Source organism: Pecten maximus, chromosome 4 (assembly GCF_902652985.1).
Source record: "Pecten maximus chromosome 4, xPecMax1.1, whole genome shotgun sequence".
Lineage (NCBI taxonomy): Eukaryota > Metazoa > Mollusca > Bivalvia > Pectinida > Pectinidae > Pecten > Pecten maximus.
The window spans coordinates 20205542-20226238 of record NC_047018.1 but is presented as its reverse complement, the minus strand read 5'-3'; the positions used below and the strand labels follow the sequence as shown (position 1 = coordinate 20226238).

The window sequence follows — 20697 nt, the reverse complement described above, 5'->3', positions numbered from 1 at the left end:
AAAACAGAAGAATTTTGTGAGATTCCTGGAGTATTAAACATTGAATTCTCCACACAAACCCAACCCAGAACTGATACAGTGGACTATATTAGCTAGTTTACCATGGAAAATTAGTCTGTGGAAAGTTTCAGATGAAATTGATAAACAGGTTTGATGAATTCAATATAACAGGATAAATGTCATATTCTAATTTTCATAAAACTCAAGAAACAGGCATACAAATATGTTTTCCATGCTTAGCTATACAGCAATGACAGGAAGAAGACACATTTTACAATATCAATACAATACATAGAGGATATCAAATGGTTCCTCGTTTAATATAATATACATTTCAGAAGTATGACAGAATATCAATATTTTCATGAGTGCGAAGCACGAGTGAAAAATAGAAATATTCTGTCATACGAGTTTCAATGAGGTGAATACAAATGTTCGCTCTGTTTGGTCAAAAACGAAAAACTTATACTTTCACCGCAAAATCTTATATTTTCACTGCTCATCGCTGCAGCGAAAATATAAGTTTTATTAGTTTGATAAATTTCTATTTTTCACTGGCAAAAATGCAATAAATAGAAATATGGAGTAAATTTTATTCATTTCACAATTGTGGAAAAAGTTATACCAACTTGATATATCAATCAATCTTGTTGACCTGGATGGAAATACATGAGAGGCCTTACTGTGGGAGGAAACCTGGAGTACCAGGAGAAAACCCATGTGGTCCAGCAGGTGACCCAATACCTTTTTACGTCCCATCAGAGAATCGAACCCTTGCCGCCTTGGTGAAAGACAATTGAGTTACCACTGCCACTTGACCACCCAAGCCTTATTACAGACTAGAAACAGTGTTAGTATCCTAATAGGATTTCTACTGAACTGTAATATGTATAGACTCTTACCAGAAATATGCTTATTGCAAAAAAAAAAAAAAAAATATAAAAAACAGTACATATACACAAATATATTGTTAAAACATTACCTCTTCTCGGTCTACGGGCTTCCTGAACTTCTTCCTGTTCCTCTGGTATACTGTCGTCAGGTGAATTGTCACCAGGTAAGTCATTAACTGTCAGGTCCTCAGCAGGTAACATCTCATCATGCTCTGTAACATTGACTACCATATATAACAAAATAGACGGTCTAATAACTGTAACATTGACTACCATATATAACAAAATAGACGTCTAATAACTGTAACATTGACTACCATATATATATAACAAAATAGACGTCTAATAACTGTAACATTGACTACCATATATAACAAAATAGACGGCCTAATAACTGTAACATTGACTACCATATATAACAAAATAGACGGTCTAATAACTGTAACATTGACTACCATATATAACAAACCGTCTAATAACTGTAACATTGACTACCATATATAACAAAATAGACGGTCTAATAACTGTAACATTGACTACCATATATAACAAACCGTCTAATAACTGTAACATTGACTACCATATATAACAAAATAGACGGTCTAATAACTGTAACATTGACTACCATATATAACAAAATAGACGGTCTAATAACTGTAACATTGACTACCATATATAACAAAATAGACGTCTAATAACTGTAACATTGACTACCATATATAACAAAATAGACGGCCTAATAACTAACATTGACTACCATATATAACAAAATAGACGGTCTAATAACTGTAACATTGACTACCATATATAACAAACCGTCTAATAACTGTAACATTGACTACCATATATAACAAAATAGACGGCCTAATAACTGTAACATTGACTACCATATATAACAAAATAGACGGTCTAATAACTGTAACATTGACTACCATATATAACAAACCGTCTAATAACTGTAACATTGACTACCATATATAACAAAATAGACGGTCTAATAACTGTAACATTGACTACCATATATAACAAACCGTCTAATAACTGTAACATTGACTACCATATATAACAAAATAGACGGTCTAATAACTGTAACATTGACTACCATATATAACAAAATAGACGTCTAATAACTGTAACATTGACTACCATATATAACAAACCGTCTAATAACTGTAACATTGACTACCATATATAACAAACCGTCTAATAACTGTAACATTGACTACCATATATAACAAAATAGACGTCTAATAACTGTAACATTGACTACCATATATAACAAAATAGACGTCTAATAACTGTAACATTGACTACCATATATAACAAAATAGACGGTCTAATAACTGTAACATTGACTACCATATATAACAAACCGTCTAATAACTGTAACATTGACTACCATATATAACAAAATAGACGGTCTAATAACTGTAACATTGACTACCATATATAACAAAATAGACGTCTAATAACTGTAACATTGACTACCATATATAACAAAATAGACGTCTAATAACTGTAACATTGACTACCATATATAACAAAATAGACGGTCTAATAACTGTAAAATTGACTACCATATATCACAAAATAGACGTCTAATAACTGTAACATTGACTACCATATATCACAAAATAGACGTCTAATAACTGTAACATTGACTACCATATATAACAAAATAGACGTCTAATAACTGTAACATTGACTACCATATATATATAACAAAATAGACGGTCTAATAACTGTAACATTGACTACCATATATAACAAAATAGACGGTCTAATAACTGTAACATTGACTACCATATATAACAAACCGTCTAATAACTGTAACATTGACTACCATATATCACAAAATAGACGTCTAATAACTGTAACATTGACTACCATATATAACAAAATAGACGGTCTAATAACTGTAACATTGACTACCATATATCACAAAATAGACGGTCTAATAACTGTAACATTGACTACCATATATCACAAACCGTCTAATAACTGTAACATTGACTACCATATATAACAAAATAGACGGTCTAATAACTGTAACATTGACTACCATATATAACAAAATAGACGGTCTAATAACTGTAACATTGACTACCATATATAACAAAATAGACGTCTAATAACTGTAACATTGACTACCATATATCACAAAATAGACGTCTAATAACTGTAACATTGACTACCATATATCACAAACCGTCTAATAACTGTAACATTGACTACCATATATAACAAAATAGACAGTCTAATAACTGTAACATTGACTACCATATATCACAAAACAGACGGTCTAATAACTGTAACATTGACTACCATATATAACAAAATAGACGGTCTAATAACTGTAACATTGACTACCATATATAACAAACCGTCTAATAACTGTAACATTGACTACCATATATAACAAAATAGACGGTCTAATAACTGTAACATTGACTACCATATATAACAAAATAGACGTCTAATAACTGTAACATTGACTACCATATATCACAAAAAAGACGGTCTAATAACTGTAACATTGACTACCATATATAACAAACCGTCTAATAACTGTAACATTGACTACCATATATAACAAAATAGACGGTCTAATAACTGTAACATTGACTACCATATATAACAAACCGTCTAATAACTGTAACATTGACTACCATATATCACAAAATAGACGGTCTAATAACTGTAACATTGACTACCATATATCACAAAATAGACGGTCTAATAACTGTAACATTGACTACCATATATAACAAACCGTCTAATAACTGTAACATTGACTACCATATATAACAAAATAGATGGTCTAATAACTGTAACATTGACTACCATATATAACAAAATAGACAGTCTAATAACTGTAACATTGACTACCATATATCACAAAATAGACGGTCTAATAACTGTAACATTGACTACCATATATAACAAACCGTCTAATAACTGTAACATTGACTACCATATATCACAAAATAGACGGTCTAATAACTGTAACATTGACTACCATATATAACAAACCGTCTAATAACTGTAACATTGACTACCATATATCACAAAATAGACGGTCTAATAACTGTAACATTGACTACCATATATAACAAACCGTCTAATAACTGTAACATTGACTACCATATATCACAAAATAGACGGTCTAATAACTGTAACATTGACTACCATATATAACAAAATAGACGGTCTAATAACTGTAACATTGACTACCATATATAACAAAATAGACGGTCTAATAACTGTAACATTGACTACCATATATAACAAACCGTCTAATAACTGTAACATTGACTACCATATATAACAAAATAGACGGTCTAATAACTGTAACATTGACTACCATATATAACAAAATAGACAGTCTAATAACTGTAACATTGACTACCATATATAACAAAATAGACGGTCTAATAACTGTAACATTGACTACCATATATAACAAAATAGACGGTCTAATAACTGTAACATTGACTACCATATATAACAAACCGTCTAATAACTGTAACATTGACTACCATATATAACAAAATAGACGTCTAACAACTGTAACATTGACTACCATATATAACAAAATAGACGTCTAATAACTGTAACATTGACTACCATATATAACAAAATAGACGTCTAATAACTGTAACATTGACTACCATATATAACAAAATAGACAGTCTAATAACTGTAACATTGACTACCATATATAACAAAATAGACGGTCTAATAACTGTAACATTGACTACCATATATAACAAACCGTCTAATAACTGTAACATTGACTACCATATATAACAAAATAGACGTCTAATAACTGTAACATTGACTACCATATATAACAAACCGTCTAATAACTGTAACATTGACTACCATATATAACAAAATAGACGGTCTAATAACTGTAACATTGACTACCATATATAACAAACCGTCTAATAACTGTAACATTGACTACCATATATAACAAAATAGACGGTCTAATAACTGTAACATTGACTACCATATATAACAAACCGTCTAATAACTGTAACATTGACTACCATATATCACAAAATAGACGGTCTAATAACTGTAACATTGACTACCATATATCACAAAATAGACGGTCTAATAACTGTAACATTGACTACCATATATCACAAAATAGACGGTCTAATAACTGTAACATTGACTACCAAATATCACAAAATAGATGGTCTAATAACTGTAACATTGACTACCATATATCACAAAATAGACGTCTAATAACTGTAACATTGACTACCATATATAACAAAATAGACGTCTAATAACTGTAACATTGACTACCATATATAACAAAATAGACGTCTAATAACTGTAACATTGACTACCATATATAACAAAATAGACGTCTAATAACTGTAACATTGACTACCATATATCACAAAATAGACGGTCTAATAACTGTAACATTGACTACCATATATCACAAAATAGACGGTCTAATAACTGTAACATTGACTACCATATATCACAAAATAGACGTCTAATAACTGTAACATTGACTACCATATATAACAAAATAGACGTCTAATAACTGTAACATTGACTACCATATATAACAAAATAGACGGTCTAATAACTGTAACATTGACTACCATATATCACAAAATAGACGTCTAATAATTACTGTAACATTGACTACCATATATAACAAAATAGACGTCTAATAACTGTAACATTGACTACCATATATCACAAAATAGACGTCTAATAACTGTAACATTGACTACCATATATAACAAACCGTCTAATAACTGTAACATTGACTACCATATATAACAAAATAGACGGTCTAATAACTGTAACATTGACTACCATATATCACAAAATAGACGTCTAATAACTGTAACATTGACTACCATATATAACAAACCGTCTAATAACTGTAACATTGACTACCATATATAACAAAATAGACGGTCTAATAACTGTAACATTGACTACCATATATCACAAAATAGACGTCTAATAACTGTAACATTGACTACCATATATCACAAAATAGACGGTCTAATAACTGTAACATTGACTACCATATATCACAAAATAGACGTCTAATAACTGTAACATTGACTACCATATATAACAAACCGTCTAATAACTGTAACATTGACTACCATATATAACAAAATAGACGGTCTAATAACTGTAACATTGACTACCATATATCACAAAATAGACGTCTAATAACTGTAACATTGACTACCATATATCACAAAATAGACGGTCTAATAACTGTAACATTGACTACCATATATAACAAAATAGACGTCTAATAACTGTAACATTGACTACCATATATAACAAACCGTCTAATAACTGTAACATTGACTACCATATATAACAAACCGTCTAATAACTGTAACATTGACTACCATATATAACAAAATAGACGGTCTAATAACTGTAACATTGACTACCATATATCACAAAATAGACGTCTAATAACTGTAACATTGACTACCATATATAACAAACCGTCTAATAACTGTAACATTGACTACCATATATAACAAAATAGACGGTCTAATAACTGTAACATTGACTACCATATATAACAAAATAGACGGTCTAATAACTGTAACATTGACTACCATATATAACAAAATAGACGTCTAATAACTGTAACATTGACTACCATATATCACAAAATAGACGTCTAATAACTGTAACATTGACTACCATATATAACAAAATAGACGTCTAATAACTGTAACATTGACTACCAAATATCACAAAATAGACGGTCTAATAACTGTAACATTGACTACCATATATAACAAAATAGACGTCTAATAACTGTAACATTGACTACCATATATAACAAAATAGACGGTCTAATAACTGTAACATTGACTACCATATATAACAAACCGTCTAATAACTGTAACATTGACTACCATATATCACAAAATAGACGGTCTAATAACTGTAACATTGACTACCATATATCACAAAATAGACGTCTAATAACTGTAACATTGACTACCATATATAACAAAATAGACGGTCTAATAACTGTAACATTGACTACCATATATCACAAAATAGACAGTCTAATAGCTGTCACTGAAATGTAACCAGTCACTAAAGCCAGCTCAAACAAAGAGATCCCAGAAGGATCTTGACATCCACTAATGAATGATCTTTTATTTATAAGTCCTATAAAAGACCGATCTTTGCTCTCTCTTATTTCCCTTAATCATTTGATAACAAGGGGAAATTACAATGTATAGTCTAGGAAAGATCTAAGAAAGAGATACATGCATATTGACAACAAATTTTAACAGTCAAAATCCATGATGGCTTAGCCTCATGTTGGCGATTTTAATGCCCAAAAACCTACAAAATAATGAAGTTTGAGAAATATCCTTCCATCACTGCTCAAGAATTAGAGACAACAAGTATTGTTTACTAACAGATAGACGACGGACCATTGCCAAGACTGATTGGAATAGCCCACCATTTGATGTTGGTGAGCTAAATCTCCAAAAATCTATTTTAACTATTTCTGCATTCAACATTGGACATAAAATTACTATACAGTTTAAATTTCACCTCATCTAAATCAGTATCCCAATACAATTGTTCTCTGAAAAACCTAAACACAAAATCAAAATATGCCTATTGTGACTGAGAGACTGATGTGGAGGTTATACGCCCCCAGCCTGACATAATTGGGAGTTTTTAGTAAGAATATAACATGTTTTGGTAGGATTACTATGTACTTGTTCCCCTACCTGACTGTTTCATTAGTTAATTATTTTCCTACCTTGTAATTTGTCGGGGTCCATGATGCTACCCTCATCATCAAGAGGAGTTGGAGAAGGTACTGACTCAGGATGAGATATTGTGCTGTTCTTCCTCTTTGTTTTACCAACAATACTGGTGTCTCTGTTGTTTGGTATGGGAGTTGAAGAAGATCTACTTTCAGTACTAGATTTTGTGCTGTTCTTCCTGTTGGGTTTACCAACACTGATGTTGTCCCTTTTGTTTGGTTGGAGAGATGAGGTAGATCTAGCTCCTGGACAAGATTTTCTACTGTTTTGCTGTTCCTTTTTATCAGACCTGTTGTCACCTGAAACACTTGGTGGGTGGGAGGGGCTAGATCTACTTTCAGGACAAGATTTCCTACTGTTCCTTCCTATCCTTTTAAGTGGCTTTTTGATGACATCTTCCTTTTTATTCGAATCATCACCAAAAACATTGTCAGAAATATTCCCATCATTTTTTAAAACCATACTTTGAGAAGTTTCACCTTGATCTTTCACAAGAGAAACTGTATTTGTCCGTCGCCCTTTAGTAGTTACTTTTCCTGTGTCTGTGACCTTGGATATATTAGACACTCTATCATTTGAATCACCCTTACTTGGCAATTTTTTCTTCATACCGTCCATGTGGCTGCTTTCAGGAGTTTCACTTGTTTCTGAGTCGTAATCACCTAATACAAATGTTCTTCGCTTTTTCAAATTATTTCTGTTTAATTCTGAATTCTGGTCACCTTCAGATTTAATACGTTTCCCCGACTTTACATTGGACTTATTGGACTTAATTGCTTTCGATCTCTTAGATTTCATTTTTTTTTCAATTTCATTTTCATATTCATTAATAATTACACTGCTATCGTCAGAATCATATGAATATTCTACCTTTCTTGATTCATTTCCTTGAGAAACCACTCTCTTCTTGGTAGATGTTGATTTTTGCTTTTTAGCTTCTGTTTGCTTTACAACCAAATCTTCATGTCCTTCGTTGCATTCATCATTCGTATCATTATCAGTTGTTTTAGTTGGAACCAGGGCATTTGATTTCCGTTTCAAGTTTTTTTGTTTTGATGCTCTACTGCACTTCTGAGAATTCTTAATATTTTCTTCATCACTTTTCGTGGCGGCCATTGACTTTTTTCGTGAAATCTGTTTTTCAACCGATTTTGCCATTTGCTCATTCTTTGGGATGAAAACATCACCATCCGATTTCCGTTTCAAGCTTTTTCGCTTCAATGTTCTGTCTGTATTTTGAGAATTTGATTCAATCCTATCCTCCCCACCTTTAGGCGATATGACTGCCTGTATTTGTGACACGTGTTTTCCTACTGATTTTGCTGTTTGCACTTTCTCTGATGCTAAACTCTCATCTTCAGTGGTCTTTGCTTCTTCTTTTGATACAGATACTTGCCTTTTATTTGACTTTCTCCTCTGTGACCGAGATCTCTCCCTTCCTGTCACAGCTCCCTTGGATTGTTGTTTTGTTTTGGTTGTTTTTGAAACAGAGTCGTCACTCACTATCCTGAACTCATCTTCCACAGATATGTCAGTTGGTTGGTCAAGTGACTCTGGAACAGAGAGCTGACTACTGTCCTCCACATCCTCAATGATAGAACTTGTTGTTGATTTGACCACAGACTTGTTGAATGGGTTACTGTTGACCACTGGTGCCACTTTATTAGCACTCCTGGAAATATACAAAGACTTAAGTAGCAGTTATTCAACAACAGAACACAAATCCAACATATTAATGAGTCCCAATAATATCAAGAGATAAGTGGGTATTCAAAATCTGGCGGAAATTTTCACAGGAAAAGCATGAGTCTAGAACTCAAATATCGGAGTCTGAAAAGTCACTGAGAAAAGTAAAACACTTAATCTGGTCAAGCCCTAGACGAAAAAGAAGAAAATAGAATTGTTCAGTACTTGGATCAATACAAATATTGAAGATAGAAAACTTAAATCCAGGCCTTAACCAAATGTGATATTCTAGATATTGTGACAACTTGCAATTCACTTTTATAACTGTTTAACACACTAGCTAACTTTCATCACTTCAAGAGTCTCTACGCACAGCCAATGCCCCTACTTTTCTGCTTTATCCTGCAACTGTCACACACACTGACCAATAACTACTGACAGATAAAAGTATCCTTTATCCATCAATACAACTGTCACACACTCTGACCAATAACTACTGACAGATAAAAGTATCCTTTATCCATCAATACAACTGTCACACACTCTGACCAATAACTACTGACAGATAAAAGTATCCTTTATCCATCAATACAACTGTCACACACACTGACCAATAACTACTGACAGATAAAAGTATCCTTTATCCATCAATACAACTGTCACACACACTGACCAATAACTACTGACAGATAAAAGTATCCTTTATCCATCAATACAACTGTCACACACACTGACCAATAACTACTGACAGATAAAAGTATCCTTTATCCATCAATACAATTGCTTTATACGTCAATACGATTCACGTGAATTTGTTCCACATCTGATGTCTGCAAATTCTAAATCGTTTTGTTGATTGTTGTTTTAAACATTTTGTAAATTAAATGGGTCTTTGTTAGGAATAATTAGTATTTGTGTGATATTTCTATACATGTTTAACTGAAACTGAACTCTGATTTACATGAAAAGCATGGAACTATTTTTAAATGGCGCATTGATAGTTTCGTGGTAGTAAATACACACAAGTGGTATCAATGAATGGATATTTTCCTACGCGATGTAGTCGTTCAAGTCACTCATACCCATAAAGGTAAATAAAACAGTAATTTGCTTGTTTTGAATGTTGTCAACTCGTAGAAAATTATTGCAGGATAAACAGAATACATGGTTAGTATCTTACAATATAAGGTTTATTTCGGCGCGGAACGGAAAGACGAATTGGCTCGTCAAAGGCTTGCCATCTCATCTTTCCTCACCCTCGCCAAAAATAAACCTTGTATTGTAAGATACTAACCATGTATTCTCTATGTGTCACGAGAGAAATAAAAAATGTCCTTGGATCAGACATGGGTATTACGTTAACTACTGTATACTGCTGTGTCAGGAGAGAAGGCATTACCTCTGTACTTGGATCAGACATGGGTACTGCGGTAACTATTTTATACTGCTGTGTCAGGAGAGAAGGCGTTACCTCTGTACTTGGATCAGACATGGGTATTACGTTAACTATTTTATACTGCTGTGTCAGGAGAGAAGGCGTTACCTCTGTACTTGGATCAGACATGGGTACTGCGTTAACTATTTTATACCGCTGTGTCAGGAGAGAAGGCGTTAACTCTGTACTTGGATCAGACATGGGTACTGCGTTAACTATTTTATACCGCTGTGTCAGGAGAGAAGGCGTTACCTCTGTACTTGGATCAGACATGGGTACTGCGTTAACTATTTCATACCGCTGTGTCAGGAGAGAAGGCGTTACCTCTGTACTTGGATCAGACATGGGTACTGCGTTAACTATTTTATACTGTTGTGTCAGGAGAGAAGGCGTTACCTCTGTACTTGGATCAGACATGGGTACTGCGTTAACTATTTTATACCGCTGTGTCAGGAGAGAAGGCGTTAACTCTGTACTTGGATCAGATATTGGTACTATGTTAACTATTTTATACTGCTGTGTCAGGAGAGAAGGCGTTACCTCTGTACTTGGATCAGACATGGGTACTATGTTAACTATTTCATACCGCTGTGTCAGGAGAGAAGGCGTTACCTCTGTACTTGGATCAGACATGGGTACTATGTTAACTATTTTATACCGCTGTGTCAGGAGAGAAGGCGTTAACTCTGTACTTGGATCAGATATTGGTACTATGTTAACTATTTTATACTGCTGTGTCAGGAGAGAAGGCGTTACCTCTGTACTTGGATCAGACATGGGTACTATGTTAACTATTTTATACTGCTAAGTGATGCATCCTTACCTTCTGTTTTTCTGTATCTCCTTCATCATCATGCTCTTCTCTAGGGCAGAGAATGACAATCTGTCAAATGAATTATAGATATGTGAATTGAGGTACATCAGTGGCATATTTATAAAGAGATGATATATACTTATACAAGAAATACTTCTAAAAATTGATATCTGTCATTGATTGATATGTATACCAGGTATATATTGATATTAAATGACATTAATGTTTTAATTGTTCTAAATTGAATGCATTTTCTTTTTCATGGTATAATTTGATAAAATTGTTCTAAATGATATAACACAGAAAACCCTTTTGCCAGTTTAAACTCAGTTTCTATCTATGAGTATCCTGCTTATATGTAAATAGAAAATTCTATGGACAGCCCCCCAATACCGAGCCTGTAGACCTGGCCAGTGAAAAAGATGATAAGCTCTATAATACATAACAAGACCACTTTATAATTGCAAGCATAAACATCTACCTCAGTACCTTTTTTATTTTTAGTTATTGTTTTGAATAATTTTGAGTAAACAATATTGATTGTAATATCTCATCTTTAAAATATGAGCATCCAAATTTTAGTTTTTCATGTTCATGTAACTGAGGCAATTAAACTTTAATTAAGAAGTGGTAATCTAAACTGAATTCTGATATATGTATATCTGTTGTTCATATAATCTGAATCTGGAATATCCATCACATTCTTTTTAAAAACTTGTCTTTTGTTTGTTTGGTAATAGGTTATTTGATTATAATGATAAATAATAACATATGAATTTTATCTTGGTATTCTAGGTATCAAAATACAAAGTCTTAATTTACCCACTTTTTACGTGTTTTGAAGCTGGTGATTGGTCCTGTTGAATCCAGACTTGGGTCGTCAGACTTCGTTAGGGAGCCTGTCACATTTCCTCCGATGTTTATTGTATTGCTAATATAACTTTTTGACGACTTTTCAGTTGGGATGGTTGTGAGCTCGTCAGTATTGAAAGCTGTTGATTTTTCAGTGAGAGCTGTGTCTTCTGATTTTTCAGTGAGAGCTGTGTCTTCTGATTTTTCAGTGAGAGCTGTGTCTTCCGACATCTCCTCTACACCAGCAGTCACCTCTGTCTGGTCAGATGTTCCTGTAATCTCTGAGGTTTTTTCAGTACTTTTCAAATTAAACTGAACCTCTTCATCATCAGAAGACGAGTCCTGGTTTTCAGAACTTTGATCTTTGACCTCCTGCTGAGATAATGTTTGTTGATCTTTTCTACCTGAGAGTTTTGCCTGGACATGGCTATCGTGCAATTTGTTAGTTGGAGTGTCCTCCTCTCCTTCTGAGCCTTGTGTGGAAAAAAAAAAAAAAAAAAATTATGTGCGAAAAATGTTTCAGTTAATAGAGATAAAAAACTTCCATTGTCAAAATTGAAGATGGCTGCCTGTCGGACATTTTGTTTTCCTGACATTACTACTAATTGTAAGTGATAATACACTTCAATATGAAATCTTTAAAAAAAAAATGGGAAACATGCGATGTTCAAAAACATTTCAACATCTGTTAATTAACAACCTATTAAATGTTATTAATATTGACAGAATTGTTTTCAGTCAATGAAATTTGATACTGTTATCCACTGTTCTTAAACCAAATTAACATTCCATGGTACATGGCATGGAACAAAATCCTACCAGAAGTCCTTACCAGGAATGGGAGAGGTTACATTGGCTTTTGGAGTCCTCCCATCAGTAAGGTAGCTGTCTTCACTGTAACATCGATTAAAAGTAAAGATAATATCACATAAACTTCTCAAATCAGAACTGATTGTTTATGAGGGAATTGAGATCTAGACAAAACCACTGTCATCTGCTAAAAACTATAACAGTCGGGGCTGACATAGTCATCTAGAAGTATATACTTCTAAAAATTCTGACAAACCAATTTAGCCTGAAATTAGTTGAAATTCGAACATTAAAACTATGAATTTCAGAAAAATAAATGTTTTCCAAAATATAAAGGCTGGACACATCTCTAGATTGGGCTAGACTCTGGTTCAACAATTAACATTTTGAATTTGGTGGAAAGGTAAAAGTCCTGCTATCAAGTTTACCTGTCATTAGCGGCTGGATCATCAGTTGTTGCTGAAGGTACCTAAAATGTAATCAGCAGAGTTTAAACAAACCCATCATCACTGAAGTATTGTAACATGCTGTTAGATAGTGACCAATGACTGTGTGCATTGAGTTGGACAGGAAAATCTCCTCACAGAGAAAAATCATTGTATCAGCTTATTTTTTGTACTGTGATCATAAGTGTATGTTATGGGAGGCTGCTGTATGTTTGTATTTGTCTTCTGGTGATAGCATGGAACTGATGCTGGTTTTATAGTGCTACATCTGAAGCACACAACTAAAAAGGCACCCAGCAGGTCACCCCATCTGGTCACATGCTGACAACAGACAGACCAGTCATCCTGCTCCCAAAATGCTGAGTGTTAAGCAGGAGTATCAGCATGACATTGAGTTGATGTTATTACTGTGGCATAACAAATACCATTCTGCACACAAAACATGTTTGATTGGATGCACAACAAGTGCAATCAATGATTGCGAAAGCTGACCGGCGGCAGCAATCACACTATGCATTCATTTTTTATGTATGTATAAGCATGTCATTTTGAAATTGTATGTCACATAATATCGCTCCTAGACCTCTAATGGATGTATAAACCAAATAAGAAGGGTGTGGACTTACAAGCTTTTCAAAACTAACCCCCAAAATCTTTAAAGTGAGTTTTTGTGTCAAAAAAAAGTAAGTCCACTAAATAGTAAAATGCCAATTTTTTTCTGCATGATTTGCCACAGCATCACTCCTGGATCTCTAATGAATGTATAAACCAAGAAGGGTGATAGGTGTATACTTTTGGACTTACCCCCAAAACTTTAAAGTGAGTTTTGGTGGTGCAAAAAAAGTTAAGTCCACAAAATGGTAAAATGCGAAAAAATCACAATTTTTTTCTGCATGATTTTGCCATAACATCATTCCTAGACCTCTAATGAATGTATAAACCAATCTAGAAGGGCATGAGGTGTATACTTTTGGACTTACAAGCTTTCCAAAAACTTACACCAAAAACTTTAAAGTTTTGGGGTGGGGCGCCGACGCGGACCCCGGGGTGACAGCATTAGCTCTTGGTTACTCGTAACCGGTGAGCTAAAAAGTGTGGTGGTTAGCGTACAACTTTCCCAATTGGGGCCTGGTTTCAATTCCTAAGAAAACAGATTGTGAAAAATGTATGCGGTCACCTGCCCAACCAAATGATTTCTCTGGGCAGTGGTCCAGATGAATTTTGAACATATGGACACTGTCTGGATACTCAAGTTTTCTCCAAATGTGCAGTTTTGTACATCAAGTCCAATAAGAGTGATTTATATAACTTGATGGAACTGTCTCATATATTTTTAAACAAATAAGTCATGTTTATATACACCATTCTAATGCTGTACACTACACGTTGCCTTAGGTAGGAGAAAACTTACACAACTGACAGAGCTGCGATGGTATGACCTCTCTACAACATCAGTGTTATCTAAACCTACACTGATACGACTTCTGGACATAAACATGCTCTCTGCATCTGAAATAAAAAAAGTGAAAAATGAATAAATAAATAAATAAATAAAAAAAAAAATGATATCCTAATCTGTCAAACAATTAATAACATCTGACGATGACTTTATGGCAGTCACCAAGCTCTATCAGGAAAATAACACACAGGTCTGTTTCCTGTATATGTTTGTCTGCTCCATCATCAGGTGCAGACTTGTGAAAAAGAACCAAACATATTTCCAGTTTTATAAGAATGCAACACATCAGTTTTTCATGATAACATTTTACCTTGGTTGAAACAATATGTAAATGATTTTCATTTTTTCCCACTATTTTCAATCATTACCACTTCCACTGTATAATAGGCTGGACATATACTGACCAGAGGATTCTGAGAAGTAGTCCTCAATATTGTCAAAACCCTGACGGTTTTTAGTGATCACCTTCCCTGCCAAAACGTCCTTCCCTGTTCTCCTGTTGGTGAAATAGAAATGTCATTTACTGGGAAGTCTTGCCCTGGAGATATATTGCCTTAATCTACCAAGAGCCATGGTAATATTTAACCCAAATGAGTACATACACATTTATTTTCACATTTAGTAGAGACTTTTTATTAACATACAAATTAAGTTTTTAAATAAGGCCAGCTAGCCAAAGAATGAAATCCAGAAGGCCTGTATTGCTTAATAACTTAATATCTCAGCAGCCATAACAAAATCTTCTTGTTCACAATATTAATCAGGGATGAAAGTGTCAGATTCTTAAAATTAAAATACTTTGAAGCTGATAAAATATTAAAACGTTAGTATATCCCTCTCTCTGCCTCGGAGACATCCTTTTTCCTAAGAAATTGTATATGATTTTATTTTCTGTTCCAAAGAATAGATTCACATTGATAAAAAATACTTATTGATATCGAGTCCCCTTCACTCAACTGATTATTCAGACAAAATCTGGTTAAAATCTCTTTATCTTATTATAGGAAGATTTGTTACTATTTACCTACCTGCCTGCCTCTGGCAGACTCTATGCATATATAGAATTAAATCTGCTTCACACTCTCCATCTTTGATCATTATCTATTCAGATGTCTTTGATCATTATCTATTCAGATGTTTTAAACAAGTATTGTTTTAAAAGAAAGAATTGAGAGACAGATGACATAATCAGCACAAGAAAATCTGGTGAGCAAAAAATATGTTTTTTTCGTTATATGGTATAGAAGATATAGAGTTGGTAAGTTGCTAGATATAAAGATTGCTTTACTTGAACTATCTTCCTGAGAATAAATATAACTCCTTGTTGCAGGTGAAATACAAATATTTTGATGACTTAAATAGCATTTCTGTGAAAACTGCCATAAAATGCATTTAGGGTATGCACAAAAAAAATTGAACTGGGAAGCAGGAAACAGGCAATAGATTTTATGCCTTACAAACACCATTATGAATCTGAATGTTTACACTTCACAGACATGATGAAGAATCTAAATTTTCTGTACGTACCTTCCAATGTTTTTGTTCTTGAGCCATGCAAACATATTGGAAGACTGACTTGATACAAGTGACTGTGTGAGGAAGATATATGTGATCATTAAGTCATGATTGATTGAAAACAGTTAAAACGTCAAATATTACCATCAAATTTGTTGCTGCATGTATGGAAATGGCTACTTTTTTAAATTGGGAAAAATATATCAAGGGCAGGCATAAAGAGGTGGCAATTTTTCTTGATTGGATGAAACTTATGGCAGCTGCTTACCAAGTATGCACCAGATCACTGTTTATGATTTGTTAAGTAGGCAGAGAGTTTAAGCTGTATCCAATAGAGAAACATGCCCGCCCTGCCAGCTGTTGGCCAGTTGGTGCAAAGTAATAAATTGACCAGGGTTAATGTACCCATGGCATGTACTATTTTTTTTCTTCAAATTTATGCTCTTCTTAGTGAAAATGGTGATTGGCATTTTTAATAGTATAATACTGACCCTTGTTTGGTTGGACTCAATTCTCGTATTTTGAGTTTCATTTTCTGTTTTAGGGTTCTCAGCAATGGACTTATTGTACTTGTTCTCTTTAGAGTTTCTGGTTACCCTAGAAACATTGACTGTCAAATCTTGTGTAAAATCTGCATCTGAAATATATAAAACAAATAGTCAGACTTCAGACATCATTACTTGTATCAACAGTAATATTGCTCTATACAGGTATGATTCTATGAACACAATGTTACACATATGGGCAGGTTTACATGTAAAAAAATTAGAAAACTGATGAAATTCTGGTAAATTGCTCTATATCACTATGGTGTATAATTAAATCTGTTACATGATTCAAAAGAAACAAGACAATTTGGCAAATTACAGTCCCTGCTGGCAGATGTGAAATTTTATCACAAGAATATGCACAGATATTATAGGCATGTACACTGAACATTAGACAGACCAATCCTATTCAAAAACTCAACAATTAAATTTAGTGGTATGAATGTGATTTTTTTTCTGCTTGTGATATTAAACTGATTGGTTTTGACTGTTTATAGAAATCTGGGAACAGCCTGGTTTTGACCATTTAGGATATTGAAAAGATTGGTTTCAACCGTTTATAGGTATCTTGGAATATCGAAGGGATTGGTTTCGACCGTTAACATGGTTGCCACCAGTTTGAATAGTAGAACCAGAGTTTTCCCTTTATGAAATAAATATGTACCTTGTGATCTTATTTCCCTTTTCGGATCAGCATACAGACAAAGACTTTTAAGGTTTTTATAAAGGTTCTATGACAGATATGTTACACTTAAGAAGAGGAAAAATGACCAAACAGGACCCTATTGTTGCACATTGTATCATATTTTATGTCTAAAGTGTATAAAAAGGATATGGTAAAACGTTGGGAATTTTTTGAGAATCAGTTTTAATATCAAATTCATAGTTAAAATGGAACCGTTTTATTGTTTAGAATGTCTATTCAAATTGTACAGAAGGACACCATTTAATTTGAAAAGGATCATTTTTTTTAAAGTAACCATTATTGGTACAGCAAATATATTCGGACTTGAAGATTCTGTTGCTTTCACCTGATTCTGAATAGTAATCTTCCAAGTTTTCAAATCCTTGTTCATTGACTCGGATGACTTTTCCAGCGAGAAGGTCCTTTCCTGATCTCCTACAACATAAAAACAAGACATACATGTAAATACCTGGTAGCTTATATTTTTGATTATATATTACATAATAGAAATGGATCCAAGGTCAAAGACCTCGTACTATATTGCATAATGCAATTATTGCAACAACATGTATATATATCATATAAACTTGTTTTCATATTCTATATCAGTACGATCATCTGGCATCTGAATCTTATTGTAATCTTAATAAAAAAAATATGACAAATGCTTAATCAACAAGCATGCTAGGTATTGCTAAAGCAATACATGTCCCCTACTTGCCCCGCTAAAAATAGTAGCCGTGACTCTGATCCAATAAACCTGAAACTCAAACTTGAAGTTGAAATGTAGCTACTCATACTGAAGTTACATACCAACTTTCACCAACACACCTAAAAGCATCACTGAGAAAAATAATAATAATAATCCTAAACTAAAATTATTTCAGCCAATTTCCCAAAAGTTGCTCCTGAAAATTCCATTCCCAATTCACCAATTTTCTTCCTAGAATGAGGGAAAAAGGTATTCAGTCAAAACTATTGAAAGAAAGCTTTGGGTGAATAGAAATCTCATCAATGCTGGGTATATATTTTGAACTCAAATTAGTCCTTATAAAATGATCTACCATGGTGAAATGACAATGTATACATGATGATATTTACATTATTTGAAAATTGAAAGAAGGTTTTGTGTTGGCAGTTTTTAAAGCAAAAGCCAAATTATAATGATTTGTTGTATTGCTTATGAGTTTCCTCTGGCTCTGACACCAGATTTCTACACCAGACAACAAACTGTTAGGGACAGAGGAAATGGGCTAGAGCACAGAATGGTTATTGTTTCATCAACTTTGGTTTACAATTTCATACTATTGTCTATATCTAGCGATACTGTCATCCTCTTCCAAGTATTATTGGCAATATCAGTGTTAAATCAGTCATGCATCAGCATTTATTAATTATATAATAACAGTTCAATATATTATATCTATTACTTGCTCCATAATAATATTGTAAAATATTGGTGACATGTATCATACATAGTAGATAAATGTATATAATATTTAAGTTAAATCAAAGAAATAATAATAATGTAATAAAGAAGGAATAATGAAAAATACCCTGCCTGTGCTGGGCTTTGAACTAGCAACCTCAAGGCAAACATCCTAGATCGCTAAACAGGTATGCCGGGAGCCACTCAGGTGTTACAATAACGAAGACATTAGAGAGGAGTGGTTCTCAACATTCAACAGCTTTGTCGGGGCAAAGTTACAACAATTTCTAAACACTGAAGTACTGAAATACGGGTACCACTTTGAAGGTACTTCAACTGTAAAGATGTAAAGATGAATCATGAGTTTTTCCATCTTTACAATGCTATTTTTTTGTTACAGACTGCCAAACCAACGTACATGTTGTATTCAATTATTTTATGCTCCATATATGTAAAAGTGGAGAATATACTAGATCAGGCATGCAGGAATTTCGCTAATAATTAAGAATGTTTGTCTTCAGAGCAAGAGGTCGCTATATATAGTTGCCCCAAACACAGTGCATGCAGGAGTTTTTCATTACTCCTTCCTATTACAGATTTGGTGCCATTGATAACTCCAAGTGAAAGCTATAGGAGATTGAGAGGCTTCCTTGGAGCTAAGGAACTTAGACTGGATGTTTTCAGGGGCAAAGAATTTGTGGAAGAGGGAGTGTAGTGTAAAAGTTGAGAGTATATAGGTCACCTTACTAGCTCAACTAGGCTAGTGTAGAATTCTCTTTAGCCCAATGGTAGGATGTATGCCTTCAAAGGTCACTGGTTCAAAGCCTGGCACGGCCAGGGTATTTTTCATTACTACTTCCTATTACACATGTATACATACCATCCTATGTTTTTGTTCTTCAAAGGATTAACAAAGAATTCTTTCTTCTTTTTCTGAAAAAAAAGATTTGAATACAATCTATTATAATATTTAAAACAGAACACAAACATACATTACAATATATATAACTGAAAAGCATAATTTCACTGCCTGCCCAGCTATATATTGTTTGCCTGTTGAATCGGTAGACGTACAATAACCTGATGTCAACATCTTGAACTAAAATAATAAAAGACAACTTAAAAAATAAATATTATCAGCATTATTAACTTAAAACTAAGTACGTCTAACTCGTCTAGTCTCGATTGCCAGATCATAACATTTGTCATGTTATCATTTGTTGACAACATCATCCCCATAGATGTTCCTTGTTGTTCCGAACCAAATTTTGACAAATTACTGCATTTATATTCCAACAGACAAGAAA

At 33.4% G+C, this 20697-nt stretch overlaps 1 protein-coding gene across 2 annotated transcripts in view; it reads right to left on the bottom strand.

Annotated features, from left to right (window-relative positions):
* Positions 1–20697, bottom strand: part of LOC117325449 (nucleoprotein TPR-like) — a 37187-nt gene that overhangs the window by 16364 nt on the left and 126 nt on the right. For both annotated transcript variants that reach the window (XM_033881660.1, XM_033881661.1), the window contains exons 2-13: positions 20271–20323; positions 18308–18396; positions 17220–17365; positions 16741–16802; positions 15618–15709; positions 15166–15263; positions 13737–13777; positions 13331–13392; positions 12473–12971; positions 11656–11715; positions 7705–9383; positions 983–1105 (exon numbers count right to left, since the gene is read on the bottom strand). In XM_033881660.1, coding sequence (XP_033737551.1) covers positions 983–1105; positions 7705–9383; positions 11656–11715; positions 12473–12971; positions 13331–13392; positions 13737–13777; positions 15166–15263; positions 15618–15709; positions 16741–16802; positions 17220–17365; positions 18308–18396; positions 20271–20323 — 3004 coding nt within the window. The remainder of the gene's footprint in view (positions 1–982; positions 1106–7704; positions 9384–11655; positions 11716–12472; positions 12972–13330; positions 13393–13736; positions 13778–15165; positions 15264–15617; positions 15710–16740; positions 16803–17219; positions 17366–18307; positions 18397–20270; positions 20324–20697) is intronic.